Genomic DNA, 26,183 nt, shown 5'->3' with positions numbered 1-26,183 from the left:
AGTTAAAAGAGGAAAAACGGTGCCTTTACTGAACCCTTTAACGACTTAGAAATTTGAGTCCACAGTTATAAGAAAAACTGGGGGAAAAAAACTTTTGAATAAATTCTTAATTGTTCACTTCAAGTGAAAATATTCAACACAACATGCATCCTCATGACATGGCGATCAACACAATCCATTACTTCCTGAAGATAAAACTGGATACTTAAGTAATCAACACATTACATTTGTACAGGAATTATCCTTTCTGCATACTCTGATTTTCACACACACAGAAAAACATCAGTCTTCAGAATAAAGCCTTAAAGACAGTAAGAAAATTCAGTTGTGGGGGTTTTCCCCCTTAAAGTCAATTAATCTATGAGTTCTATATCCACTCTTTCTATTGTGAATCCAATCTTTGTATTTTGAAACTCACATATATGCATGGATCTGTCAACCATACCCACTTCCTAAAAGCTTCAAACCTCTATTTCCAACTTTGATACTGCTGACCATCATCTCTCAGTATTTGCCTTTCCTCACTTCTTACTACTCACTCCTAATTCTTCTGTCACTCTAGTCTTTTCATCAGCAAGCTTCCAGCAGGTCTCCCTGCTTTTCATCTTCCATAGTATTCTCACCAAAGGTCCATTTTTCATCAAGCTCACCCCTTTATCAAGTATTTCCCTGGCCTAGCCCCAGCCCAAAAGTGAGATGCTCCAGTTGAGATGTGCTCCTCTAGCATCCACACTGAAACACACTAAAAGCAGCTCTTTAGAACATTGCCCAGAACCAGATGGACAGAGCACCTGCATCACTTATCCCGAATTTTCTGCAATTAAATTGACTGGCAAAGCTTCAAATGCCCAAACATTTTGCAATGCTGTTCCCATGTTTTTTTCTCCATAAACATGTCAGTTTACTTTCTAAACTCTATCTCTTCTACTTTAAGTCTATTCACTTAGAAGTGTTCGCTTAGAATTTGGAAAGCACAAAGACTCATGTTTCCACTTACTCAATGCAAAGAAAAAAGCCTAGGTAACCTGAGTTTTAATTTTAAAAGTAACTTACTAGCTTGTTAACCAAACCCTTTTTTCATACATAATGATCTCCCAATTTTCCACCAGTTGTAGACCAGAGGTCTGAAGGGAAGATAAAAATAACTAGTAAGCTTGCTCTTTAGAAGAGCCCTAATATCCATGGTGTGTAGAAATGCATTCTACATTTGTTCCAGATTTTAACATTTTACTGTAAGCAACCATCCCATTACACCATTCAGTAATTTTTAAAATAAAGAATAGAGTAATAAAAATCTCCCCCAGATTAGCACAAACAGTTCCATGATTTCTGGAAGGCTAATCTTGTTGTTTGACTGAGACTAGCTTCTCAAAAATCAGGAGGCTTGAACTGAAGCTTACTCCACAGACTGTGGCTCTTGGATGAGCCCTCCTCTATGAAATTTCCAGTGTTTGTTAAAATCACACTGACATCTGTCCTGCAGCTGAGGCATTAATCAAAGCTCTGTCCTCTATATAGCTGCCTGTGTCCTCAACTTATAAGAACTTATTATTCAAAATTTTTCTCATTTTAGAGATCAGTCAGTAGATTCACCACTTACAGGGAAGAAACAAATATTAATACATTTTGTTTCTGTAACAAGGCAGATTAATCACCTTTAGTTTAAGTGAAGGTAGGAACTAAAGCAGGGCGTTCCTTCCATTTCCTTATGATTTCTACATTCCTTGGAGCATCCAAATGCTCTTTTACTGTGATGATGGTGCAGAAGAGGGCATATCTAATATGATACTTCATCAAATCTTTAGGCATTCTATGAGATAAAATAGGGGTTTTTTTCAAAACTTACATTGAATTCCCATTGCCAGCACCCACAGTCAACAATTTATTTTCAGCATAGGAAACTCTGCTAATTCATAAAGGAATTCTTCATTGGTGCAAGCCAACTTGCTTAACTTTTGCTGTTTTTTTAAAAGCCATAGTATTCACTGTGAAGGATATTACATGCTGAATGTGTTTAAATAGATACAGAAGTTACTACATTAAGGATTAGGAGGATCCTAACAGCATACTTCACTGCTTCATATTAAGCACATGCAAGACATAGTAAAAATATCAAACACGAGTTTCCACTCTTACTGTGCAGTTCAACCAATTTACCTGAACTTGTAAAAATTAGCTAATGGTAGTACACAAGGCAGGTTTGTTAACTCTCAGTCATCTTATAAATACACAGCACATACCAAGTATTTCCTTGGTCATTGATGCTTCTTTGTGTGACCTCACTATCTCCTTTCCATCTGCTCTGTTCTTCTTATAGATTTTAATTACCAGCTAGATTATGGGAAAACTTAAGTCCTCATTGCACCGTACCAATTATGTGTATTCATTTTCATGTTAATATTCCTTCTTTTGTTTTTAGTATCAATTACAATGAATTACTCAAAAGAGCACTGAAATTCAGGAATCCTGAGGAGGACATAATCCATAGGTCAAGTCTCACATTATTTTTCTATCAAAGATAGAATGCATTAGTACATTAGTATTTCTACAGAAATGGAACCAAAGTTCATCAAATTCTTATCATAAAACCTTCAAAGATTTAACAGATAAAGCCAAATGGAACTTGAGTCTTCCAAGTAGTTTACTTGACTTTAGATGATTTGAAAACAGAGACGTTTGGAAACTAGAACCAATTTGTTCCATCTCTGATCACCTCCATTTCCACAAATGGCTGATAATGTAACACAGCCCTGGAGTGCCAGCCCCAGCTTCTGCATGTTAGTTACACAGTATGTGGGAGCCACCTATGAGTTACGTGTTTTGAGATCTCTTTGGCCTGTGTCTGGTAGTCTTTCACAAAAGTTTACGCATTTCTTTCATCAAGCAAAGAAGAAGAAAGATTTTATTAGCTAATCTCTACATGGAGGCAAATATTTTACACTGACCCTCCACAGCATGTGCTATTACCACTGTTCATAAACTTCACTGCCTGCCAACTTTAACAAAGAAGCACCAGCCTTATGAAGCAGAGCACCAAATTAAATTAACTGGTATTAGGAACCCAGAAAAGAAAGCGTTTGTGTCTGCAATGCAAAAGAGCTGCTGGTGCTTTTGGTTACATTATCATATTCAAAGGACAGCTATGTCATTACACAGTTTTAGAAGACTGTCCATCTCACTGCAAAGCAGCGAATATTGCATACCTACAGCTTTATTGGATTCTTTCTTGGAGAACTAGAGAAAAATTAGATTTGGAAACTGCAAGGAATACTGAACATTCTTTTTCCCAACCATGCATGTATAATCTGGATACAGTAATTATTAAAATTAAATAACTGCTGTAAAAAAATACTGTTATGTGTTACTGAAAAATTGATGCTTCTTCTGAATCAACTCTATGCTTCCAGTCACTGAAATGAGCTGCCTGATGGCCACCTCATAAAACCCAACCAAGCTTTAGGATTGTTTTTGTTTAGAATGGCAGAATTCCAAGGTCAATAATAATTGATAAAATTAGGTTATCACTATTAAAAAAATTTTTTTTTAGTAAAATTAGTAAGGGAAAAAGAATTGCATGCAAGTTATGGACAGAAAATTACATTGTAATATTAAATTATGCATGTTACTATTTTTGTTTCAAATAGTTGATGATCCAATATAAAAAGCAGACCTTTACTTGGGTAACCCTTGTTGACGAAGTGTTAAAGGCATTTGCCATTCTTACAGGATAAAAACTAACGCCTTGAAGTGTTACCTACTCAGGCCTTTTAGCAAATTTGTTAACACTTTTAGGTATATTACTTCACCTTTCTCTTAGTGTGAACAGATAGAAATTATTTAGCCAATTTTATTATTAAATGTGAACTAAAGTGTCATTTTAGAGCACTGCTCTTTATTTGTACTATTTTAGAATTATTCAAATAGTTAAGAGGAAGCAGACTTGATTAATTACACAAGGAACTGAGAAATATTCCACAAATGGATACACTTTCCATTGTTTAAATGGATCTTAAACACTGCTCTGGTTTCATGCTAATAGCACAAAAGATGATTTTGAAATACATCATATCTGTTTCAAAGAAAACCCAGTTTTGCAGTAATAAAAATCCAAAAGCAGTGAACTTAAGTGCTGTAAAGCACATCTCAAGCTTTAATGCACCAAACAACATATTACAGTGTAAAATAAAAGAATCATTACTATTTCTATTTATTTTTGTAACTGGAACAATTTAAGCACAAACATAGGACACACAAGCAAACAATGATTGCTATCATCTTTTATTTCTTTCCCAGTAAGCTAAGAAAGAACCTTTTAATAGTTTAATTTTGTGAGTATTAAACAACTAGTGTGAAAAACAAGCTGCATGTAAACTATTTCTACTGCCTCTGCTTCAATGTCTAGCTGAGGCAACCTGTTATAGGAGGTGTTAATTGGCAATAGGAGTACAAGTCAGAAGCATGTTCCCCATCGTCCTAACCCAGCAAGGCTAGGTCATTAAAGTGGAAATGAATTCTTTCATGCCGACTTAACCCTTTCACTACATATTTTCAGCTGTTATATCCAAAGACAATTGAGAAAGATTAGCTAAAAAAAAAAATACAAAACCCCCCCTTGGATTACTTTTGAATTTATTAATCCCACCATTTTTCTTCATTACCCTTCTCTACCTCCGCCAGAACAAGTGTTCCAGGTAAAGATGACATTTTATTATATAGGTAAGGGGGAGAAAGGCAACTGAGGTATAAATGCAATGACAATCATTATAAAATAATAATTTATCATATTAAAAGATGCAAGGAAGGATGAGGCACCTAAAGTGAGCTTAAATGTTCTATTTTGTGGAGGTAAATGCAACTTTGTGTGTATAACTTGGTACAAGGGAAATAAACCTACAAAATACTAGCTGCAGAGAGGACAAACATGAGCAAGTGTGCAAAGGAGGTAGAGGTGTTAATGATAGCAAGGCCTTAAAAGTTCAGAGTACCACTGCTCTTCTCTACTTTTTGCCAGTAAGTGGTACAACCTGCTGATATATGGATATAAAGAATAAGAAATTTCTTAGATCAGCACAATGTTTTTTACACATTGCTAAACCTAAAAATCTAAGCAGAGTTGGGATTGTGGAATCATTTTCTTCCTGTACTAAGACAATACACTTCTGGAAATTACCAACTCATGTTCCATCAGTGGAAGTGGCAAAGAGAGTGAGGCATATTCTGGGATCTCACTGGTTCCAACAACTTTGTCATGACAAGCACTAGAAACCATGTATTGCATTTTCTGCAGTACAGGAAGTTAACAGGATCAGTCATGACAGAGAAAATTATTGCAATCATACAAAAATATTAAAAAATCAGTGAGCTCAATAAAAAAGGGAAAAATATATTACTTGCATTGTGAATCACACACTAAAATTAGTAGCAATTTGAAATTTTATTGCTATTTTCAAGCTATTACACACACAATTTTGTGGTTAGTTCCACATCAACAGGATTAGATTTTGAAGCCACCATTATGTCTAAACAGTTTGTGTGTTTAGGTCCATTTTTATACCAATTATAAACAAGCAAGCATAACAGACCACAAAATACCATAAGCCTCAACAAACAGCCTAGATTTCTCGAAGGATCACATTGTCTTGTTACACCATATGTCAGATGAAATAAAAATTGCAGTAATATGTTTAGTCTCAGAGACTCCAAAATGGAGTAGGGATACTAAGGAAGTATTGTGGCATCAACTGCTACCTTAAATTGAAAAATCTCTGAAAAAAAACTCACCTTAACAGGCTAGATAAAAACTCTCTCAGTATGTTTTACAAAATTCTGTCTCCTAAAAAAAGCTTACCCAGGTTCACATTTACAACAGAACTCCATGAACAGCAATATAGATGGACTTGAAATATATAACATTTCCCATCTCCCTTCCTCTTCAAAACCAAAATTACAAAACACAGAACTTTGTATAGCTTTGAGCAGTTGGTTAAACGGGTTGGGATCATAAATTTGCCAACACCTCTTTGGTGCAGAGCCAGAATTTCACTGCTTAGCTTTCTGCTTATTTAGGATTTCAGTTTCTGTGGGGTGGTGTTCTGTGGTTTTCTTTTTTAGGGTGTGTGAGGTGCGGTTTGGTTTGGTTTTTTGTTATGGTTTTGGCGGCGGGGGGGGGGTGTTTCTGGCTTTTTTGTTTGATTGGTTATCTTTTTGCCTTTTTTGGGGTTTTTTTTGTTGGTTTGTTGCAGTTTGTTATTTGATTGTTTTTAACTAAGAAGAACTTCAAACAAAAATAGTCTCTAGTTTAATGAGACACTTACAGAACATTATTATTAGGAATAAACATTTACTACTCAATAATAACATGTATTCATGATGTAAAATTACTTACATATATATATATATAACCTTGATGCAATTTGCAATACTCAGACTTCCCACAATGTTCCCAACACAACTGTTATATGAAATGGCTGCTTAAGTGTAATCTTCCCCAGGTCAGTGTTTCATTTATCTTTACCCCATTTAATCTGCACATTCATTGAGACACAGACTCAAAGGGGTAGGTGTGCTTTATTACTGCACATTAATTCAAGTTAAAATTCCTTATCAAGCATGAGGACAATTTGGACTAAATGTTCTTTAAATGTTTGTCCAACACAAACCATTCTATGATTCTATGACAATGTCATAGAAAAAAGCCGTAAGATTAGGGACATAAGTTCTCACTAACACTGTACATCTTTTTGAAAAGAGCTATTGTTTTTCACAGCCTCAATCTACTGGAAATAAAAAGAAAATACAGAGGTCAATTTCATTCCAGAAAAAAGCCAGGATTAACCTGTTATCTACTCCCATCAGCATTACAGAAAGTATTGGGATTTAGAACTGAAAGCCTCAAGGCAGATGACGAGTCAGCATCTCTAATTTTGTCTGACTCTTGTAGTCTTGCTTCAATGTAGATTTTTAATTACCTTATTCTAAAGACAGTTCTGCCAAGAAGGCAGGATAGCCCTCAGTAGGTTCTGCCTAAGCTCACCCTAAAGTACACTTTGTAGGCAAAGCAGTTAAAGATATCTACTCAGTATAAGGAAGAATGCACTGGGTTCTAGATCTCTGTAGGTTGACTGTTGAGAAGAGCTGGTCCTCTGGATACAAGCAGGTGAACTGGGAGACTCAATGGTAAGATGCAGCAAGGTCAATTGTTTGCAACACTTGAAAAAACAACCAATCAGCCAACAGCCACCAGCCCCCCAAACCACACCTCTATAACACAAAAACACTTCCAGCTTCATAGGAAAACAGAGGACTTTTCTACACAGCAGGAAGGAAAGAGAAACCCTCACTCAAAGGTGCTGCATAGTAGCATTGCAACTTAATATTCAATTGCATGGGATTTCAGAAAGAAGATACAATTTCCAAGAGAAATAAATAAAATTGATTGCTATAGGGTGGCTGTTTCCTGCTTGCAGAAAGGAACATTACAAGTGAATAGGTGAAATGACAAATGCACAAATATATTTCTTTTTCTTTACCCTTTCTTCCCTATGTTCTTTCTCATTATGGTTACACTCATTTCCTTGTCCAAGCTCCTTTGTCTCTTTTGGAGAAAGTCAAAAGTCAGCTGGACTACACTAGCAATTAAATTGAGGAGAGAGAATCTAATTGCCTAATTATTAGAAATATGGAAGTTTAAGATCTGAGGCCAAGAAGAGGCAGCTAAAAATGTTCTCCAGAGGAAAATAGCAGATCAGAGGAAACTGTAATGCTCAGACACAACCCACTGGCTTTTTTAGTTTTAGTTTTATATTTGTTTGTGATTAATATGTAAGACATGTCTGTAGTGCAGCCATCCTACTTCAAAACAGCCTTTATAACACAAATTACACAGAGGGTTTAAGTAAAATTATGGCTTCTCCTAAACCAATTCTAGCAGATTTCTCTTCTCCTCTTCCAATTAGCTCCTTAGGAGACAAATCACATTACAATGACTCAAATGTACTTCAAATGTATGAGAATTATACTCTGCTTTGCCATCCCCAGTAACTTTCAAACAAGCCTAACATGACCCATGGAGTTACCATCTCCAGCAAAACCAGACCCTGGCCTGTGACCCTGGCCACACCTGGATCCTAAATTTGATATGAAGCTTTCACTGAACAGCCCTGTAGTAAAACACTAATCAATGCAGTAAAACATTCATCCCAGACAGTGAAAGTAAGTGAAACAGCACAGTTTATTATCTCTAAGGTGGTTTTCTTCTCCTGAAAACAAAATCATATATTTTGTATAGAAAAACTGATGCTGAGACTTTCTATGGAAGATAATGTGGGCAATTAAGTCTTCTGAACTTCCTATGGGATTTCATGTTGGATATTTTTAATGGATGAAATGAAAAATGTTTGTCATTGAGAATTTTTTCTTATTCCTTAAATGGGTTGACAGCTTCCAGGGAAAAAAAAGTAGAACTGGAATAACCCATCCAAATTGTATACCACCTCATCTATGGGAATTACATTTGAGTTCTAGAAATAGTAACACTCTTCGTACTTGAGAACTTTGCCGGGAAACGTCTCAGAAGCAATGGCACAGAAACGATGCACAGTTTTATGAGCTATAATTCAGACTTATTCCCCTGGCAAAATATTCTCCAAAGGTGTATCTGAAGCTTCAAATACTTATGAGAAGCAGACAACAGTGTACCACCACAATTCAAACCACATAAAGCATACATACCCAGGAGACACAGAAAGGAGAAAGTCATAAGCTAAACAGATACTGAGATACCAGAACACTCTACAGCTTTACAATGAAAAAGGTACTTAATTAAAGACAACACATTTACACCCTTCAAATTAAAACACAAGCTGTTTCAAGAATCAATGAACCAAAATAATTTTCAGAAAGATGGTAAGGTGCTGCAGTTTTTCCTGTTTGGGTTGTTGGCATGGTTTAGGGTTTTTTTGGAGAGGAGGGATGGGGGTGTCTGGGTTTGTTTTGGGTTTGAGGATTTTATTGTTGGTGGATGTTTTTGTTTACATATGGAAGATGCAAGAAAAAGTCATGTACTCAAATGACACATCAGCTTAATGAACTAACTCCAGGAAATTTGCATCTAATCGTTAATTGGGGATGATCTACACAGAGCTTGACCCTCCTCTGTCTGCCAGACCATCAACTCCTCTTTGGAAGCCCCACAAAAGAATGCACTGTGCTCTCCTCCAACAAGCACCCTGACTAGATGAGCACACAAAGCAGAACTTTAGATCAGCAGCAGGTCTCCCAAGTTCCAATGGTGCCACAGATTTACTAAACAGGAAAAGCATGTTCTAAAAAACCCAAGATCCTATGAGGGGAAAAAGGTTCCACAGCACCAAGCAGTGCAGTATTTGAAACCTCCTAATCAAAGTGACAGTTTTCAAGTGCCATTTACAATGCCCTAATCTGGAAACATCCCAGCTAACCCATCTGATCAACTATTTCACAGATGGAAGCACTTGATGGCTAATTGGCAAGTCCATGATTCAAATAAAATAGCTATCTGCACTTCTTTTTCTATATTCCAAGTCAAGGTGTAAACACTCCTTACAAGACACAGGTCAGTTCTGTCTCCCCCTCCCTTCCCATTGGAATTTTTCCTCTTCCCCTCTGTCATCATATATGTTAATTCAAAATTACAGAATCAGTTTTATTTTTCATTTATTGTACTAGAACAGTTGTCTCCACTAACAGAGCAGTGTAAATGAATATTTTCAAAAATCTAACAAGCAATGAAAAATTACTTTTAAAGCCTCTTTTAAAAAGTGTCATTATTTCACTGCTTTCTATCACATCTGGATTCAGAAAAACAGACAGCATGTGCTAGTGTGGACAAGAACTTGCTCAACTTGAATTACTAGTCTATAAGTGATGGAGAGAAAAGCTTGGCTACAAATGCACTTAATTTGCTCACACCCTTTGCAGTGGGATTGCCTAATAGAGGCATATGTGGAATTGATTCCACCAGCAAACAATAGTTCAGCATACAAAATGAAGGAGTGTTGCTCCAAATTCCTGCCTGCTACATAAGCAGAATGCTTTTACGTACCCCACAAACCTGTTCATTTGTCTGCAGCAAATGTACAATGCAAATCAAAGTACTAAACCACCAGTGAAATTCTGTGGTAGGCAGTATTCCAGAGGGACAAACTGAAAAGAATGATTCAGGAAAAAGAAGATAAGTAGAAAAACCCAACACGACAAGGGGCAGAAGGAGAGAGAAAGGAGACTATGTAAGTGAAGAAGAACAAGGGCATTGCCAAAATCTTAATTCCCATGAACTACATGAACTACAGGAGCAACACTGAAGTCATAAGTTTTTCTTTGAGACATCCCTTTCAATTTTTTACATCTTTTCTAAAAGGCCTCATTCATTCATTTATTCCCTCATCTTATGCATTTATCACAAGAACCTAAACTCAAGACAAAACAAACTTATGGACCAGGTACAACACCAGTCATGTAAGACACAATTTCTGCATGAAGCAGTTTCCAAAGGACATCATACTTCTGGCATCAAGTTCAAAACTAAACACAGGTACCTTGCCATAAAAAGAACACACAGTTAATGACCAAGCATTCTGTCAGAAAAAAATGGCTTCTGTGATGCCTAAAGTTCTAAGAGTCTCTTCCCTTCTTGTCTCTTGTCCATCTCCTGTTCTACTAAGATAGTCCATTGTCCACCTATGGTTAAAAGAGAAGAAATGCCTCAAGATTTCTAAGCCACATGTCACTGGAAGGAAAGTTTATTGTTGAAGTATCAGTTTAAGATTACTTCCTTAAAGATTTGTTTATTAGCCATTTGAAGACAGGCTTAAGGTAGATGGGATTCAGCGCTGACCACCTCTGGACACCTGAAGGCCAATCAACCCCTCAATAGCATCCTGAAGGAGCAAGAAATAAGGAAAGAGAACTGCAAATTCAGTGACAGCAGTTCTCAAGTGTAATACACTACACCAAAAGACTTGAAAAACATATTGCAAATACGTGAATTTAAAATGCATTTGGGACAACATATCTGAGTTTGGAAATTAAGAAGACCAAGAAAACCTAAATGAGACAATAACCAGAAGAGGTAATTTTGCTAAGGGGAAAGAGCCAAGTAACTGCTGCTGAAGAAGCTCAAGCAGGTCACTGAGAAAGAATGCCTTGGCAGAGATCAAACAGAAACTGTGCTCACCAAGCATCTGCCAGTACTTTAACATCAGTTACCAAGCAAATCAAACAGACCCTTAGCAGACTTTATGTGGTGCATTCCTCTTGCTAAGCAGACCCCAAGCTACAAGAAAAAGCAATCTCCAAACTATGTGATAAAATTACTTTGAAAATGCCTCTTTTTCTACCAGACTATATATACAGTTGATACTTAGGCTGGCAAGAATGGCTCAGTCAGATGTTTTTACTATGTTCAACCTTTACAACAACTGTGACACAGCAATAAGAACAAAAAGTTCTGTTGCTTAAAACACTCTAGTGCAAGCAAATGGTAATAATTTTGCTTTCTAGCATTACAAAATATATCCAAGACATACCTTCTTCCTCTCTTCTATCTCAAAAGACATCTGACTGTCTCTCAATCTCAATTATCATCAATAGATACTCAGAATATAAAGTGACTTTTCAAGGTCCTTTGAAACACATTATTTTAAGGACATAAAAACAGTCTATCTGAAAAGCCTTCCTGCTGATTCAATAAACCAAAAGACTACAAATGTAGTCAAGACATCCAGTGCAAGCAGCAACTTGAGTAAAGAGCAATTCAGTTTTATGCTTTTTTTCAAACTAACATATACTCATCAACTAATTTAAGAGACAATTCCATATTTAAACAAACACAGAGCAGCTTTGCAGGCCAAAGCTACCAGAGGAGTTCAGCAAGCTTCCTCTGAACGTTATGTTCTATTGTCTGCCACAATTTTCTAGCAAGCTTCAAGTTTAAGACGAAAAATTCAGAAAACAGCAGAGAGTTAACAGTAAATTTGAAAAACAGCTTTGATAAGCGTCAAGTTCAGAGAGGACTAAGAAGTGAAAGCTTGAGAGATTAGACTGCACAGATGTTAAAAAAATGAAGAGTCATGAAGCAGGCTGGCAGCTCAGAGGAACAAGAGAAATAACTGTTTAAGAAAGTGAAACTAAAAATAACTGAGGGCGGCTTGAAGATTCACTAAGAGAACGTGAATAGAATTTTAGCTATAAAAAGGGGGAAAAAAATTATGCACCAAAAGTTACAGCTTATTTGGCAAAACATTTAGAGTCTGTAGATCAGCCTAGAATATTTCACCAAATGCTTCAGTATTAAACTCCTCCTGTAGTTATACTGGACACAAACACACTATACACAACCAAAAGAAGCTTTGGGTTTAGCAATTTCAACTATCCCACAAGAAACCCTGGACACACATCCTGAAGCCCAAGACATACAGAATTGATTCCTCCAGTACAAGAGTCTGGATTCTCGACTTAGAAAGAGACTAGGAAGCTACTGCAGCCAACCACAGGAAAGGACCACAAAGGAATTTATACTGGAGCCCATTCCTTAAGGATATAATTCTTCCTACAGACCTCAAACAAAGATTCCTAATTATTTTTTTCCCCTGTATCCACAGCGATCAGCACAACGTAACAAGATCAACTTGATTTTATTTTTGAAGACTGCTGGCCATGTCAGTTGATCAAGGAAAAAAGAACTAGGACTTGCTGCAGAGGTAGGAGAAGCCATACAATGTGAATAGTTGTCTCACTGGAACAGGACAGCTGCCAGGGAGGCCTTCTTGCTGTGAGTGGTAACAGAAGTGAGAACAATCGACAACAGGAGACACATACAGGAAGCTACAACTACCCACAAGTGATAAACTCAATTCAAATTACCTCTTGAAATTTACATATACTTCAGTATCTTATAATGCCCCATTCCCAATGTGATCCAAGAACTGAAATATGTAATTTATGAAAGAGCGGTGGATGTGCTTTGCCATTTACAATAAATACCCTTCATGTATGAAAATTCATATTATTGGAAACTGGTTTTTAAAAAAATGTATTATGTGTTTCCAATGCTTTTCAATATAAATTTTTAAATGCTCAGACAAAAAAAGAAAGGTTTATAAACATTCTGTAAACTTAGACACATAGTCATTCACAAAAAAAAGGCCAGGTTGCAACAAAGATACACATACACATATAAAATCTCTTGAGTCAAAGATTATTACTATGAACAATGTTTTTTTTGATGCTGCTTTAAAATATGATAGCATAATAGAAGAAATACTCCAGAAATTATTAATTTTAAAGAAAAGATTGACAAGCTATATACTAACCTGTCCCAGCCCAGGCATACCTCCTCCCAGTCGCAGAAGTCTATCCATATTTCTAGAAAAACAGAAACAAAGGAAAAATGTTCCCAAGCTCGAAATGTTTACTAAATTGTTATCTATATAATTCACCTTCAGTCACTCAGTATGTCAAAAATATTGGTGGTAATTACAACACAACATCAGACTTCCTGTTAATTAACACCACATATTAATTCAAGAAGCTGTCTTCCATGCTAATTAACAGACTTTGCTTTATTGCTTTGGTTTTGGGTTATCCCCATTTCTGAAGATGAACACTCTTGTCAAACTTCTCAAAACTTTCCCATCAGTCAATTAATTGGGGGATTTTTCTTACTTATGATCAGTACCTACAGCCAGAAAGTTCCTAAAACTTATTAGATATACAATTGAATTTACTTTCGTTTGCTCAGAAATCATCAATAAAAATCTTAAAGTAAGGATTTTAGCATCCTCATTAGTAAGTTCCGCGCTAATTAACTTACAGCTTGTCAGTTATCATCAAAACTACATGTGAAAGACACTAAGCAGATTATGGATCTCTGAATTAGCATCAAAAGCTTTTTTTTAATGAACTCATTATACTAAAAGAAATACTGTAAAGTAAACATTTAATGTGTATATAGTTAGAAGAGTAGTGACAGTACAGTCATTTCATACATTCCCAGTCTTGCATGTGCCAGTGCTTTAGTGCAAGATTATTCCAATCAATGAAACAGCTTCCTTAAAAAAAAATAAAAAGCATCAGTTTTTGTGTCTTGTAACTTTCAAGGGGGTGGTCCCCAGGAATAAAGGCTGCTAAGATGCCCAACCAAAAAGATTACACTGCTGTTTCTTTGTCTACAGTTTCTTCACTTTCTGTTGTTGAAAAGACATCTACAATTTCATGGTGGATACCTAGGTACAGGTTCTGCCCCAGCTTTAACAGAACTTTACCACTTGGCTTCCTCAACTTCTTAGCTCTGTACAACAAAACTTATCCATAGAATTTAAAAAAGGCCTGCTGAATATTAATTTTTAAACAGCTGTTTTCATCAAATCAAGCAATTTCCAAGGTGCATTTGTAGCCAAAATCAGAAAAATTTACTGGCTTATTTTATTTGTGAAATAGAAGATACAAAGCACAGCATCAAAAATTTTGGTTTTAACTGGACAAGTTTTAATACAACACAACAAAGTTTGTTTAGGCTTGGAAAGCAATTGAGAACACCAAATATGATTTCCAAAATACATACATCCTCCAAGCAGATGTCACATTACACATAATTACATACATGATTTCAGATTACATTAACAATACTTATTTAATAGCCTTCTTTTGCAATAATTATGCAAAAGAACTTGAAAAATATATTTGCTTTGTACATGAAAAAATCTTCACACTGAAGGTGAATGTCATCATCATTCTCATATTTTCTTCTGATATTTGCTAGAATTCTTACTGGCTAAAGACTAACAAGTTTTATTTCAGTATAAGGTTAAAAAATAGTTTAAGCTTCTAAACACATAAAGAAGCAGCATTTTACTTCCTACTTCAATACTTAACAATAGCCAAGATACATTGACCAGAAATACCTGCCCGACTTGTTAAATTCACTTTCCCAGTTCAGTGAACTATCAGGCTATTCATTTGATATGATTCACTCTCTTGATTTTGTAGAACCTGCAAATCCAACAAGTGCAGCCTCAGCTAGCAGTAAGCACTTTCTTAAAGCTCCACTGGCACCATATAAATTAAAAAGGAGTTTATTAAAGGGTCCGTGGTTATGCTTAACTTCTTCAGTAAGTCATTGACACCAAGCTTCTTTTTTAGAGGCAAAAGCTGCACACAGTGTATATGCTCTTCTATCCTGAACTACAATAAATTCCAAATCAAGTTGGAGGATTTCCTTGGAAAGGTTAAGTTGCCGTTTAAAGATATTATGTAAGCATATGTTAAATGGCTCAATAAAACAGTGACAATGTTACCACAAATTAACGCCAACTACAGTTCATGTTACCCCTCTGTGGTAGATACTCCTCCATTGAAACCCACAATGATTCATCGTCTGTGTCACTAAAGAGGGCTGAAGAGTAACTGAGAAGTATATTTAAGCTCCTAAAACTATTATTTTAATCCATCATGGCTGTTCATTTATTTTAAGAAACTTCTGGTCTCTATACTGGTAACCCTAAAACTGATAGTTCTGACAACTACAGCAACTTCCATCAACTGATGAGGTACATTACCTTTGTACATTTAAGAAATAATAAACAAATAAATCCTGTAAAAGAGGGGAAAAGCAATAGCTCATACTAATTAATATTTCATTTACAGTTTATTCCAGTTTCTAACCCAACAGTATAGTACATCATTTATAAAAGCCATGTATTTTGCCATATCAGAGTTGGATTAGATTAAAGTGTCAAACAAACTGACTACTTATCAGCATAACTTTACAACAAAATCTCACTGTATTACAGACACCTAACATTTCCCACAGAACAGTCATTGAACTGAGATATTCAGATTTTCAAGACAGCAGCACAGACATAAAATCTCCAAAACACAGTTCTAGATGCACTGCAAATTATTTCACTAGCTCCATGACATCATTCTGGTTACAGTTTTGGCAGCTAATGCTTTACTTGCCTATTTGTAACTGAATATGCTTTAGTAGCCTATAGTCTATATGGACCTAAACATGTTTACTGAGATGTATAAACATCTGAAAAATTTAAGTTAATGAAATACATTCACCAAAACAGATTTTAATTTTTATTAATCCATCTAAATATTATTTCAGCCATTTCTCCAACAATGCTTTTGTAAGCCTTACAACAGCTTAAGGGAAATTTCTAGACAGTAATGAAACTAACTTAAGCCTTTACAAATAAAACAACTATACATTTCTAACCTGGTGCTCAGCAAGAGGCGCTCACAGAACAAACTTGGCAGCAGCTCCCACTTTTTGACTGTAAAGATGACACCAGTAGGTCTCTTTGCTGTAGAAGGAAATAGAAAGGAGAAAGGCAGAAACCTATTAAAATTTAGAAATCATGGCACATGTAAAAAAGAAATGTTACATTGATAAGCTGAAAAAGGACAAGGCACCATTGAAGAATAACCCAAAGAATGTTTACTGGGCTTTTTTTCCCCTTTACCATACAATTCCTACAAGTGGTACATGCCATGTCTCCCTCAAGTATCCATAACACTGCAAGAAGCTTCCAATTTTCTCAACATCTTTGATATTAAATTCCCAAAATATTTTAATAATTCATTTAAGCAATTTAAAGTTAATTGATCATTTTAAATGCTGTTAGAAACTGAAACCATGGTGGTTTTTTACTATTTTAGAAGCTCTTGCTGTAGCTAAGATGCCCTAAGCACCAAGGGTAAGAGCAGTCTGCGGGTACAGAAAGCTTTCCTGTTTATTTCTGCAAGAATGGTTGGTGTGACTGGAAAAGTGACAAAGATCTTTAGGTTTGCCTGAATTCAGGTAGAGAAAGGCTGCTTCACATTCAATTTAGGAGTTAAAATTCATGTTATTCTCCTCGCTGAGAACACTGCCCATTAATTGCCTCCACTCAATCATTCATAGAGCAGTGTTTTGAAACAGATCTGTGAAATGATCTGTGGCTGTGATTTGATAAGACTTTTTTTCAATGTCAGTGTTAACATAAGGAGCAATGAGGAAGCTGCTGCTGCTCACCAACTTGATGCTGCTTTCTCAGTACTGCCAGGACAGCCATTTGTGCAGCCCTGCAGCAAACTGAGAGGTTATCAAAAACGCTGGGTTTAACCCTGCTCACTTCTCTGAGAGGCTTCACGCTGCATCCCAGAAATAGTTGTCTTGGCATAACAGAAAAAGAGGTCTTGGAAAAGCTGATTGCTTTTAACACTAATACAGGCTCCAGAAGACATTTCTGTCAAATCATTCTTTAAGCTAAAGCTGCTCAAAGAATGTCTCTGGGTTTTGGGGGTTTGTTTCAGGTTTTTGTTTAGGTGGGGGGTTTTTGTTTTGTTTTTTAGTAACTGAGGCAATTTAACAGAGATCCTTTTGAAGCTTATCTCAAAGTAGCACAAGAGCAAAGGAGCATGTATTCACCTTCCCATAAAGTTGGAAGAGAAAGAGCAAGTCAGAGTTTCTCAGTGCTGACAGGCTGGGGTGGAAATCACTGACAAGTTGAATGGGAAGTTACTAATCCTCCTGCCAGCTTTGCAGAAGGAAATGATCCAGGAGAGACCACAAGAGCCAGTAGCACAGGCTACAACAGAACTGCAGCTTCTTCTTCAACTGGGCCTGAGTTATTCACCTTTAGCCACCTGACCACCCAGTGGCCTTGCATTCCCTTCCCCACTTACTACAAAGAAATGAAAGAAACAAATCTCTCTGAGCTTGGTCTGCTCCCCAGCGAGGCACAAAAGGTAACCTACAGCTGAGAATCTTACCTGTGCTACAAAGTGCAAAAAGCTGGGCTGATTAGCAACTTCTCTGTTGTTTTTACCCTATATTCTTGCGCACACACACATATATACATTATATATACATATAAATAAAAGCCAGAAAAGTAAACAAACAGTTCACAGTAAATCTCACCTATTTTCCTTCCAAAGTTGGCAAAAGATATTTTGATTGTTTCTTTCTGTCTGCAAGGAAGAGTTAACAGTCTCTGTTTAAAGTGTAACTTTAAGGAAGAAACTGTATCAAATAGTTCTGTATCAGAAAAAATACAGACGGACAATTATGATAATAAACTTGCATTTTGGTGCATTGTGGAATTTGGATGACATGCACTCATCACTGAAATTAATACAGTAACTAATGGTCAAAGAAAAAGAATTAAATAGCTTCTCTGTGTATGTGTGTCCATGATTCGAAACACCATAACTAAAATAAGCTTGGTCATCAAATGTTTTTTAAAAATCTGAACTTCCATTACAGCAATTTTTATTTAATTGCCCTTACCTCAAAAGGGAAAAATAGTTAATATTAATAATGCAGTGAGAGTATACACAAAGCATCTCAAAACTGTTCTGAAAACAGAAATTTTAAAACCCGCGTCTAACATTTGCTCTTAATACAACTGCTAGGTAACTGTAATAATTGGAAAGAGTTGCCCATTTGGAGAGCTCTGGTTCACCACTCAGCTGTTCATTGGTATTTTCTAGTCATTTAAATTCTGGCTTTAAATAATGAAAACATTTTTTCTTAGGTAGCATAGGGATGAAGTTATATAAAAGGATCATGCACAAATGTGTATGCACATATAGGTATAAACCAACAGCCACTGTGTTTATACTTGGCATGTTGCAGCATGTATTTTGAAATCAACTTGAAACAGTCTTAAATTACTCTATCTCCTTGCATGAGACACATGAGTTTCACACTACAGTGCACTATTTTTATCTAGCATTAACACTCCACAATGTGATCCCTCAATGAAAGAGGGTTCTCCTGGTTTGGCAACTTTTGAGTTAGTAGAGAAATAAATATCAAAATCAGCTTTGACATACACAGAAAACAATGGCTACTAAACTGCCCTATTAGTGGAGGGAGTATCAGGCTACACACAGGTGACAGCAATTTACTTTGCAATTTGTACACTGAGAGACTTGATGCAAATCATTTCATCTTCGGTAACTCAGTTTCTCCACCTGAGACTACATAACAAGCTTTGTACAAGCACTTCCACATCTCCTGTTGAGGAGTTACACACAGCAGATGATCAACAATTTTATTAACAGTGCTCAGAAGTGGCTCAAGGTTTTTGGTGCAACTGCAACCATTTCAGCTTCACTTGGGACGATAAACAGCTGGAGAGGTAAATCAGCTGAGAAAGTGCACATTGCAGAAAAACATTATTTCACCAAGAAAAGAAACTCATTGCAATTAAAGTCATCAAACCTGAACAGAGACTTCACATGTGAAAAGGTGGGAGAGGGGGTAGGCTAGTCTATCTTCCTATATATTTTGTATGAAAAGAAGAAAAGAATATACAATTCTAAGTAATCTGTTCATTAAAGCTTGAGTTTAATCATGTCATGCATGAATGCAGTCTCAGTAGTGCAAGTCCAGAGTTACATGACTCTTGCTTTGCTTCCACAACGTGCTCAGTTCTGTAAACCCAGGCCTTGTTTCACACAGACCTGAATCTCAATAGGCCCGAGCTGGACTAGGTAGTTGGCAGGTCAGCTTCCCAGGCTCTGCTTTCTGACTTCCAGAAGTACAGCAAACCTAACTCTACTCCATTCATTGCTGAGCTGGACTTAACTTCAGTAACACAGATTCAAACAGTCTGCTTTAAAGCTACGGAAGTACATTCACATAAAACTTACAGATAAGCAAAGATTCATTAACAAGCTGCACCACCATACAAACCAACAGAATTAATTTTAATTTTTTGTAGTACATGAAGTAATGGCCTTCTCTGAATTTCTGCAGAAAGCCAAGAAGACACACAACTATTGTGGAACTATGCAGTAGTCCAGCAAGCACTCATCATACCAGCTCTCTATTATTCAGTGTCCTTAACACCTGCCCTTTCCCATCATCCTAAATGTTACAAGGTACTTACGGGTACCATTAGTTTATACACCATAATTTTTGTCTGGAGTGAATCGCTTCCAAGAAAGTTGACAAACTAATTTATATCTTGGTATCATGTACAAACTAATTTATATACTGCTATTATTTAATACTATTTTTAAAGTATTCTCTTAAAATGTTCTAAATCATAGTTTTCAAATGAGTATCACTGAAATGGCGTGTTACAACATATCATGGAACTCAAAATTTCCCACTAAGCTACAGGTTAAACCCTGCCATTGAAAGTCACACTTAGTGATTCAGAAGCAATTTATATGCTGGCCAATTTCTGAATTTCTTCACAAACAGATATTTTTCATTGTCTCAATATGGTCACAAACAATGAATGCTCTGTTCCACAGAATCTTCTTCCCAGTTTACTCCCCACCTGAGGCATACAGGCCATCTTGGACTCCCAGGGCTGACAGCTTTTAGATGAACACAAATCAGATTTCCAGCTTGTCTAGTACCATTTCAGTTCTATATAGCTTTGAGATATATTTACAAAAAACTTCTTTTTAAAAAGTAAATCTCAATCCCTGTTGGCTTTCTGCTTTTCCACGGCATACCGAAAACAACTGCAACTTTAAGGCATGACGCCACCACCCTGTTTACAAGTATCCAACTACATGACACAAATTTGTTACAGAAACATTACTTAAGTCAGCTGCATACTAGAAATAGCGCTGTTAATTTTTGATTATTGCTTCTTCTCTACTTAATTCTGCTTCTTCCCCCTTCAGGTATCCCAGTCAGTGCTTTGCCTCCACTTCCCCCTGTGCCCCTCTAACTTCAGCTGCACTGCCGGGGACCGGGGCAGTGCTGCACCCCGGGAGCAGCAGCGCTGCCGCCCGTGAGGTGCCTCTGACAGGGCACAGAGCCCCGCTCTGCCCGCAGCTCGAACCCGCGCCGGGCGCTGCCGAACAAGGGCGGCCGCAGCGGGCCGGGCGGAGGCGGCCGGGCCCTGGGGCCCGTACGGCGCCGAGGCCCGTCCGGCTCCAGCGGCTGGGCCCCCGCCCTGCGCCGCTCCCCGGCCCCTCTCGCCGCCTCTCCCCAGCCCGTTCGCAGCTGTCCCCGCTGCCCGAAGCGCTCGGACTTCCCAGCGGAAAGGCCAGGGGCCCAGCGCGATCCCGGCTCGCCAGACCCGCCCCGTCCCGTCCCGCTCCCGTCCGCACCCCCCGCGGCCCTGCCCGACGCTCGGGCCGACTCCCAGGCCGCGCTCCCGCCGCCGCCGCGCAGAGGCCGCCGCGGGGCCCCTCAGCGCCCTGGCGCGGAGGCGGCCGGGCCCTCACCTGGGCCGGAGCCGCCCGGGCCGCGGTGAATCAGCCGGATCTCATTCAAACCGAGCCCTTCCCGGTTCACAGGGCACCCGGCAGCGGCTTCCGGCCCCGCGGCCGGCAGGGAGGAGCTTCTGAGCGTGGAGAGCGGCGAGGGGCGCGGCCTCCGGGTAGAACGGGCCGAAGTGTAGTGCTCTGCTGTAAAGTGCTGTGGGTTAGCTGCGTCCCTTTGCAGCCCAGTGTCACCAGTGCTGGAACAACGACGCCATGGGATGGCAGAACCAACAACTGAGTCATCAAATCAAGAAAACAATGATTACTGTTATAGGAACAGTATCACATGCAGTCCTCTCAAAAACACTGTTATAGAATATATGAGGATTTAGAGAAGAGAAATATGAGTGACCATATGTGTAAAATCAGCACAAGCAGAAGTGGAGAAGCATGGGAATTGTGGCCAAACAATAGGCACATAATCACATTAAAGCGTACATGCTGATGAATGGTGCAAACGTTTCTGGTGCAAACAGAGAAGTAAATCGGAATTTCTATTACCCTTATGTTAATCCTGGAGCAAAAACTCTGTTGTAAATTACAAGAGGAAAACACAAAGCCAAAGGAGTACGTTACCTGACAGCTCGTGAACAAGTCAGAGATCTCAGTATCCCTTGTGAACTTATTATGCCTAACACAATAAAAATTCTTAGAAGTTGATTTATACGTAGTTACTGAAATACTGCAAGTATTTTAGGAAGTATTGGGACAGCTTAAGAACCTACACAAGCAATTTGTTAGGACTCTATACAGAGTTTCTGCCATGAATGACCAAGAAGAGCATAATGGTTTATTTGAAAGCTCCTTTAAAGACCAAGAATGTAATATTAGAAGATGATCAGCATTTTCTGCTCATAGACCCACTACAAGAAGCAGGTAAAAAGGTACTAAGTTGTAAATTATATGGGAATAACCTCAGCTATAGTCACCACTTCCACAGCGCTGCAGCAGACACAGAAATCTTAGTATTTTACACTATGAAGTATAAAATTAATCCCAAGAAAGAGAAAGGGAATTAACATTATATGGTATTCTGCTTTGTAAGAGGGGCAATGTTTTTGAAAAGCAAAATAATTTTCTCTTCCATTTTGTTTTTGGGCTAAGATGAGAGAATCTCAAGAGACAAAATTTCCAAAAGATTCTTTAAAAGCTAAAGATTTAAAACATGGTTTAAATTGTGGGTCAGTAATTGCTTTCTCATGTTACTAAAACCTATTAGTGTAATTTATTGGTGCACTCACAGCCAAATTACTCAGAAACAAAGAGTAAAACCTATGTGTGTCTGTCTGTGTGTATATGTTTATCTGGGTATGCTTGTCTGGTTGTCTCAAACAGAAGAAATCTTGCACCCTGCTTCAAACAGGCTGTTACAGTTCTTCCTCTTTTACCCTGGCAAAGCTTAGCTCCTATAGTCTTAAGACTGTATTTTGAGACTTGTGCATGTCTTAATGTTCTCAGAAGTCATTATAATAATTATGTGGTCAAAGGTTTTTCTTTTGGATTAAATTAATGAGGTGAAGATTAATTCAGTGGATTGAAATGCATTATGTGTTTTGCTGCTTTTTGCCATGATTTTGAGAGCAATCCATTTATTCCTCCATATTCACTAGAATTCTGACACCTTAAGGAGCAATACCCGTTATATTTGGGTTCTCATTCTGCAGTCATGTGTGTTTAAAGTACCCTGCATTTCTGAAAAAAGAAAGAAACACAAATATTTATTTGTGAAAAGTGAGTATTTCTCTGGGTTGATGTGTATAATATAGAAAACCAACATAGTTAAATCTTTATATTATGCCTATACCCACTGACTTAAATGAGCAATGGCATTTCAAACCATTTGAAGATTTGGCCCTTCTTTGAAATACAAAGTGAAACAGACTTTCATTGTTATTCCTAATTACATTTCAAGTCATAGTATTGACTTTTTAAATATATACATTTATTGAAATTTTATAAATAAATATAGTTACAGAAAAAGAAAAATGAGAAAATAGGAGAAATATTTACACTAGAAAGTATAGTGAATTAATTGGATATATAGAGGCAGTATCATGGTTGGAACTTATGACAGATGGTATTTTATATTTTTATATAAAAATGATATATTCTTAATCGTATATGTCAAAGAAAAGAGACCATATGTTGTTAAACACTTCCAAATTGTCATTTAATCTGAAGGGCACTCTCTCGCATGCTACCGAATCCCTCATTGTTTTGGTCTAACCCGTGCTAATCTATAGAAGATTTTATTTATTGACTTGCAGTAATGCAGTGCAAGAAAATGTTCAAGGTTTGTTCCCTTTTTTATTACTTGGATGGCTCTTATAAGTGGTAAAAACTAGCTTTGATTGGACCCTTACATTTTTCCTGGTTTCCACATGCTAACCTGTCCTTGTTTGTAGTGAAGTGATCAACAGAGATCAGACGTGCTAAGAGATCACATAATTTTTTTCCTATCTCCTGGTATATAATTTTCCCTTCAAATCTGTTTTTGATTGGATTAATGCAGCAATATTTCTGAGGCTCTGTAATTAAATAATGCAATTTCACATGGCTAAGTGGCAAAATTTAAGAATGGCGTGTAGAACTTGAAGAATGCACTGAGAGATTGGACACAATTTTCTGGCACAACATTTATGTAGAGAGTTTTGTTTGTGCTAGGACAGGAGGAATTCTCCAGGACTTAGTTATAATATTAAAAAAAACCAAAATCATCAACACCAAAAATCCCAAACAAACTCAACAGAAGATACAGTTTCAGAAAGCCTGGTGTTAGAATACCTGATGCACTGTGGGTTGAACAAAACGTTGGACTTGTGGATATTTTTGTTTTCTGTGTTTAAACATGAAGAACAGAACATGGGAAATGACTATACTTCAAGGAGTAGAAGAGCTGACATCATGTTTGTGAGAGGGTAGTAGAGCCAGAAGCACACTATTTTATTGATTGATTTAGAATTATATTTGATAGTTATACATTGCAAATGTAATGAAGGAATAATAGTGATTTAAACTGCAGCCTTTCACCCTGGGAATGGACTGGAACTCTGTCTTGGCAAACCTGTAAATGGGGAAATGGTTTCTTCTGTTATCCTTGGCAAGCACTCACTCAGTTAGAAGTGCTGATGGTGACCTCTGTGACATCCCCAACAGCTTGTACAATGCTTGATCAACTCCTTGCTGCATGCAGAGTAATAGCAAATCTTGTCACAAACAATGAATAAAATTTTACAGGATTAGTTAAAGATAGTATATGAGTGAGATTACTTTTTTTAGACTTCTCAACTATTCTACAATCAGCTGCAGAAGGCTGTTAGAGGCTCAAAAGAGGCTTCATTAATCATGAAACATATGATTATTGAAAACCTGCAAACAAAACTATTTGCATCTCTTTCAGAGCACAGACCTGCCCATTAAAGTATGACAAGTATAAAGTCAGTTTGAGTGAGAAGAATGGTAACAATGTATTTGGATATAATCCATCCCAGTTAAGAAGGGAGAGGATATTAAGAAAGCAAACATTCCTTACAGTGAGCCATACACAGGCCCAGCCCCCCTCCAGTTGGTGCCAAAAGATCTTGTTTATATTGGAAATTTCACCAGCCACAAGTTGCACATGCAGTCCTAAAGGAAACTGGACTTTTGTCTTTTTAAGTCTATTTAAAGTGATGGCTGAGTTGTGAGAACTATCTACAAACCATCTGGAGAAGATAAGGCCAAGAAAAAAATCAGTCTTGCTGGAAATGCTTGTGTTGGGGGTGTCTATGGAAAATTTTTATGAGGAAACAGAGAAGTGGGTTTGTGTCCCTGGCAATTGCAAAGGTGCTACTCTGTGAGAGACAGTTTATTTAAATAACTGTGTAGAAGACTGTAAATTGAAAACTGTAAATTAAGAGAAAGGTGGTATGTAAAGTGGACATACTGTGGGTTTTTTCTGGATTCCTGTGGGATGGAACAATACTACACCTTTTTTTTTCCGCTCCCCTTTATTCAGTGGGTGATCTCCCCCTTATTTGTGACACAATAAAAATTAATTTTGTTCTTCCTTTATTACTTAAGATATTTCTGATTGGGCTGAAACATTACTTTTATAGAAGTGCTGTGTAATTGGTATAATGCTTTTCACCAATTTCAGGCAGTGAGAGCAAACCAACAAAGACAATTTCAATTATTTCTGTGGTTATGTCTGTGTTTGGGAGTAGTACAGACTAGGAATAAATGTGTGGGGCTAAATTGACATGATACATTTCTGTTAGCATTTTCTACTTTGGATAGCTCTACTTGTGTCCAAGGATGAATGCCCATTTACAACCAAATTGTATGAAGCACGTTTCTGCTCTGCCATTTTTCAATGAGAGAATTTCCAGCACTCCCAAACTTTAGTTTGCTTCTTGGAAGGTTTTGCTTTAAAGGCACACTCTGGATGCAAACCTAAACAATCGTGTAGATGCATGATACATATAATTTTTTTTACAAGAATTAACCAACAATGTGTAAAGATAACATGGCAGAAAGCTGGAGAAGAGTGAAATAAAATTGAAGAAGGTGAAGTCCTCCACATTGCTACACATGGCATGCCCAAAGCTCTGGGTATATACAATATGTTCTATGGAGAGCCTGAGGGACCTGTAAACTGCTAGATAAAAACCCATTCAGTGAATATTTTGATCCTCACAAGAATGTCACTTGGGAAAGGCACATTTTTTACAAGAAACCAGCTGCCAGATGAGACCATTGACCATTGTTAAGATCTTTAAAATAAAGCCAAGTAATGTGAATTGGAGCAGTTAACAGATGGATGAATTACTTGTGATATAAGTGATAACCAAGTCAAAGCAAGGTGAGAAAAGGACTTGACATTGCAAAGAACAGCGGATATTTGCAGGGCTAGTAAAGACTGCTTCCCAAATAAA

At 37.3% G+C, this 26,183-nt stretch overlaps 1 protein-coding gene across 1 annotated transcript in view; it reads right to left on the bottom strand.

Moving 5' to 3' along the window:
- The window catches only part of PSMD14 (proteasome 26S subunit, non-ATPase 14), a 46,521-nt gene extending 25,194 nt beyond the window's left edge, over positions 1-21,327 (bottom strand). Inside the window, exons 1-4 of the mRNA XM_063161987.1 lie at positions 21,229-21,327; positions 17,948-17,997; positions 16,262-16,349; positions 13,350-13,401 (exon numbers count right to left, since the gene is read on the bottom strand). Of these exons, the coding sequence (XP_063018057.1) occupies positions 13,350-13,397 (48 nt within the window). The 5' untranslated portion in view covers positions 13,398-13,401; positions 16,262-16,349; positions 17,948-17,997; positions 21,229-21,327. The remainder of the gene's footprint in view (positions 1-13,349; positions 13,402-16,261; positions 16,350-17,947; positions 17,998-21,228) is intronic.
- Between the last annotated feature and the right edge of the window lie 4,856 nt (positions 21,328-26,183).

This window comes from Melospiza melodia, chromosome 8, assembly GCF_035770615.1.
Source record: "Melospiza melodia melodia isolate bMelMel2 chromosome 8, bMelMel2.pri, whole genome shotgun sequence".
NCBI lineage: Eukaryota > Metazoa > Chordata > Aves > Passeriformes > Passerellidae > Melospiza > Melospiza melodia.
The sequence above is the reverse complement of the archived record's forward strand: the minus strand, read 5'-3'. Positions and strand labels throughout refer to the sequence as shown.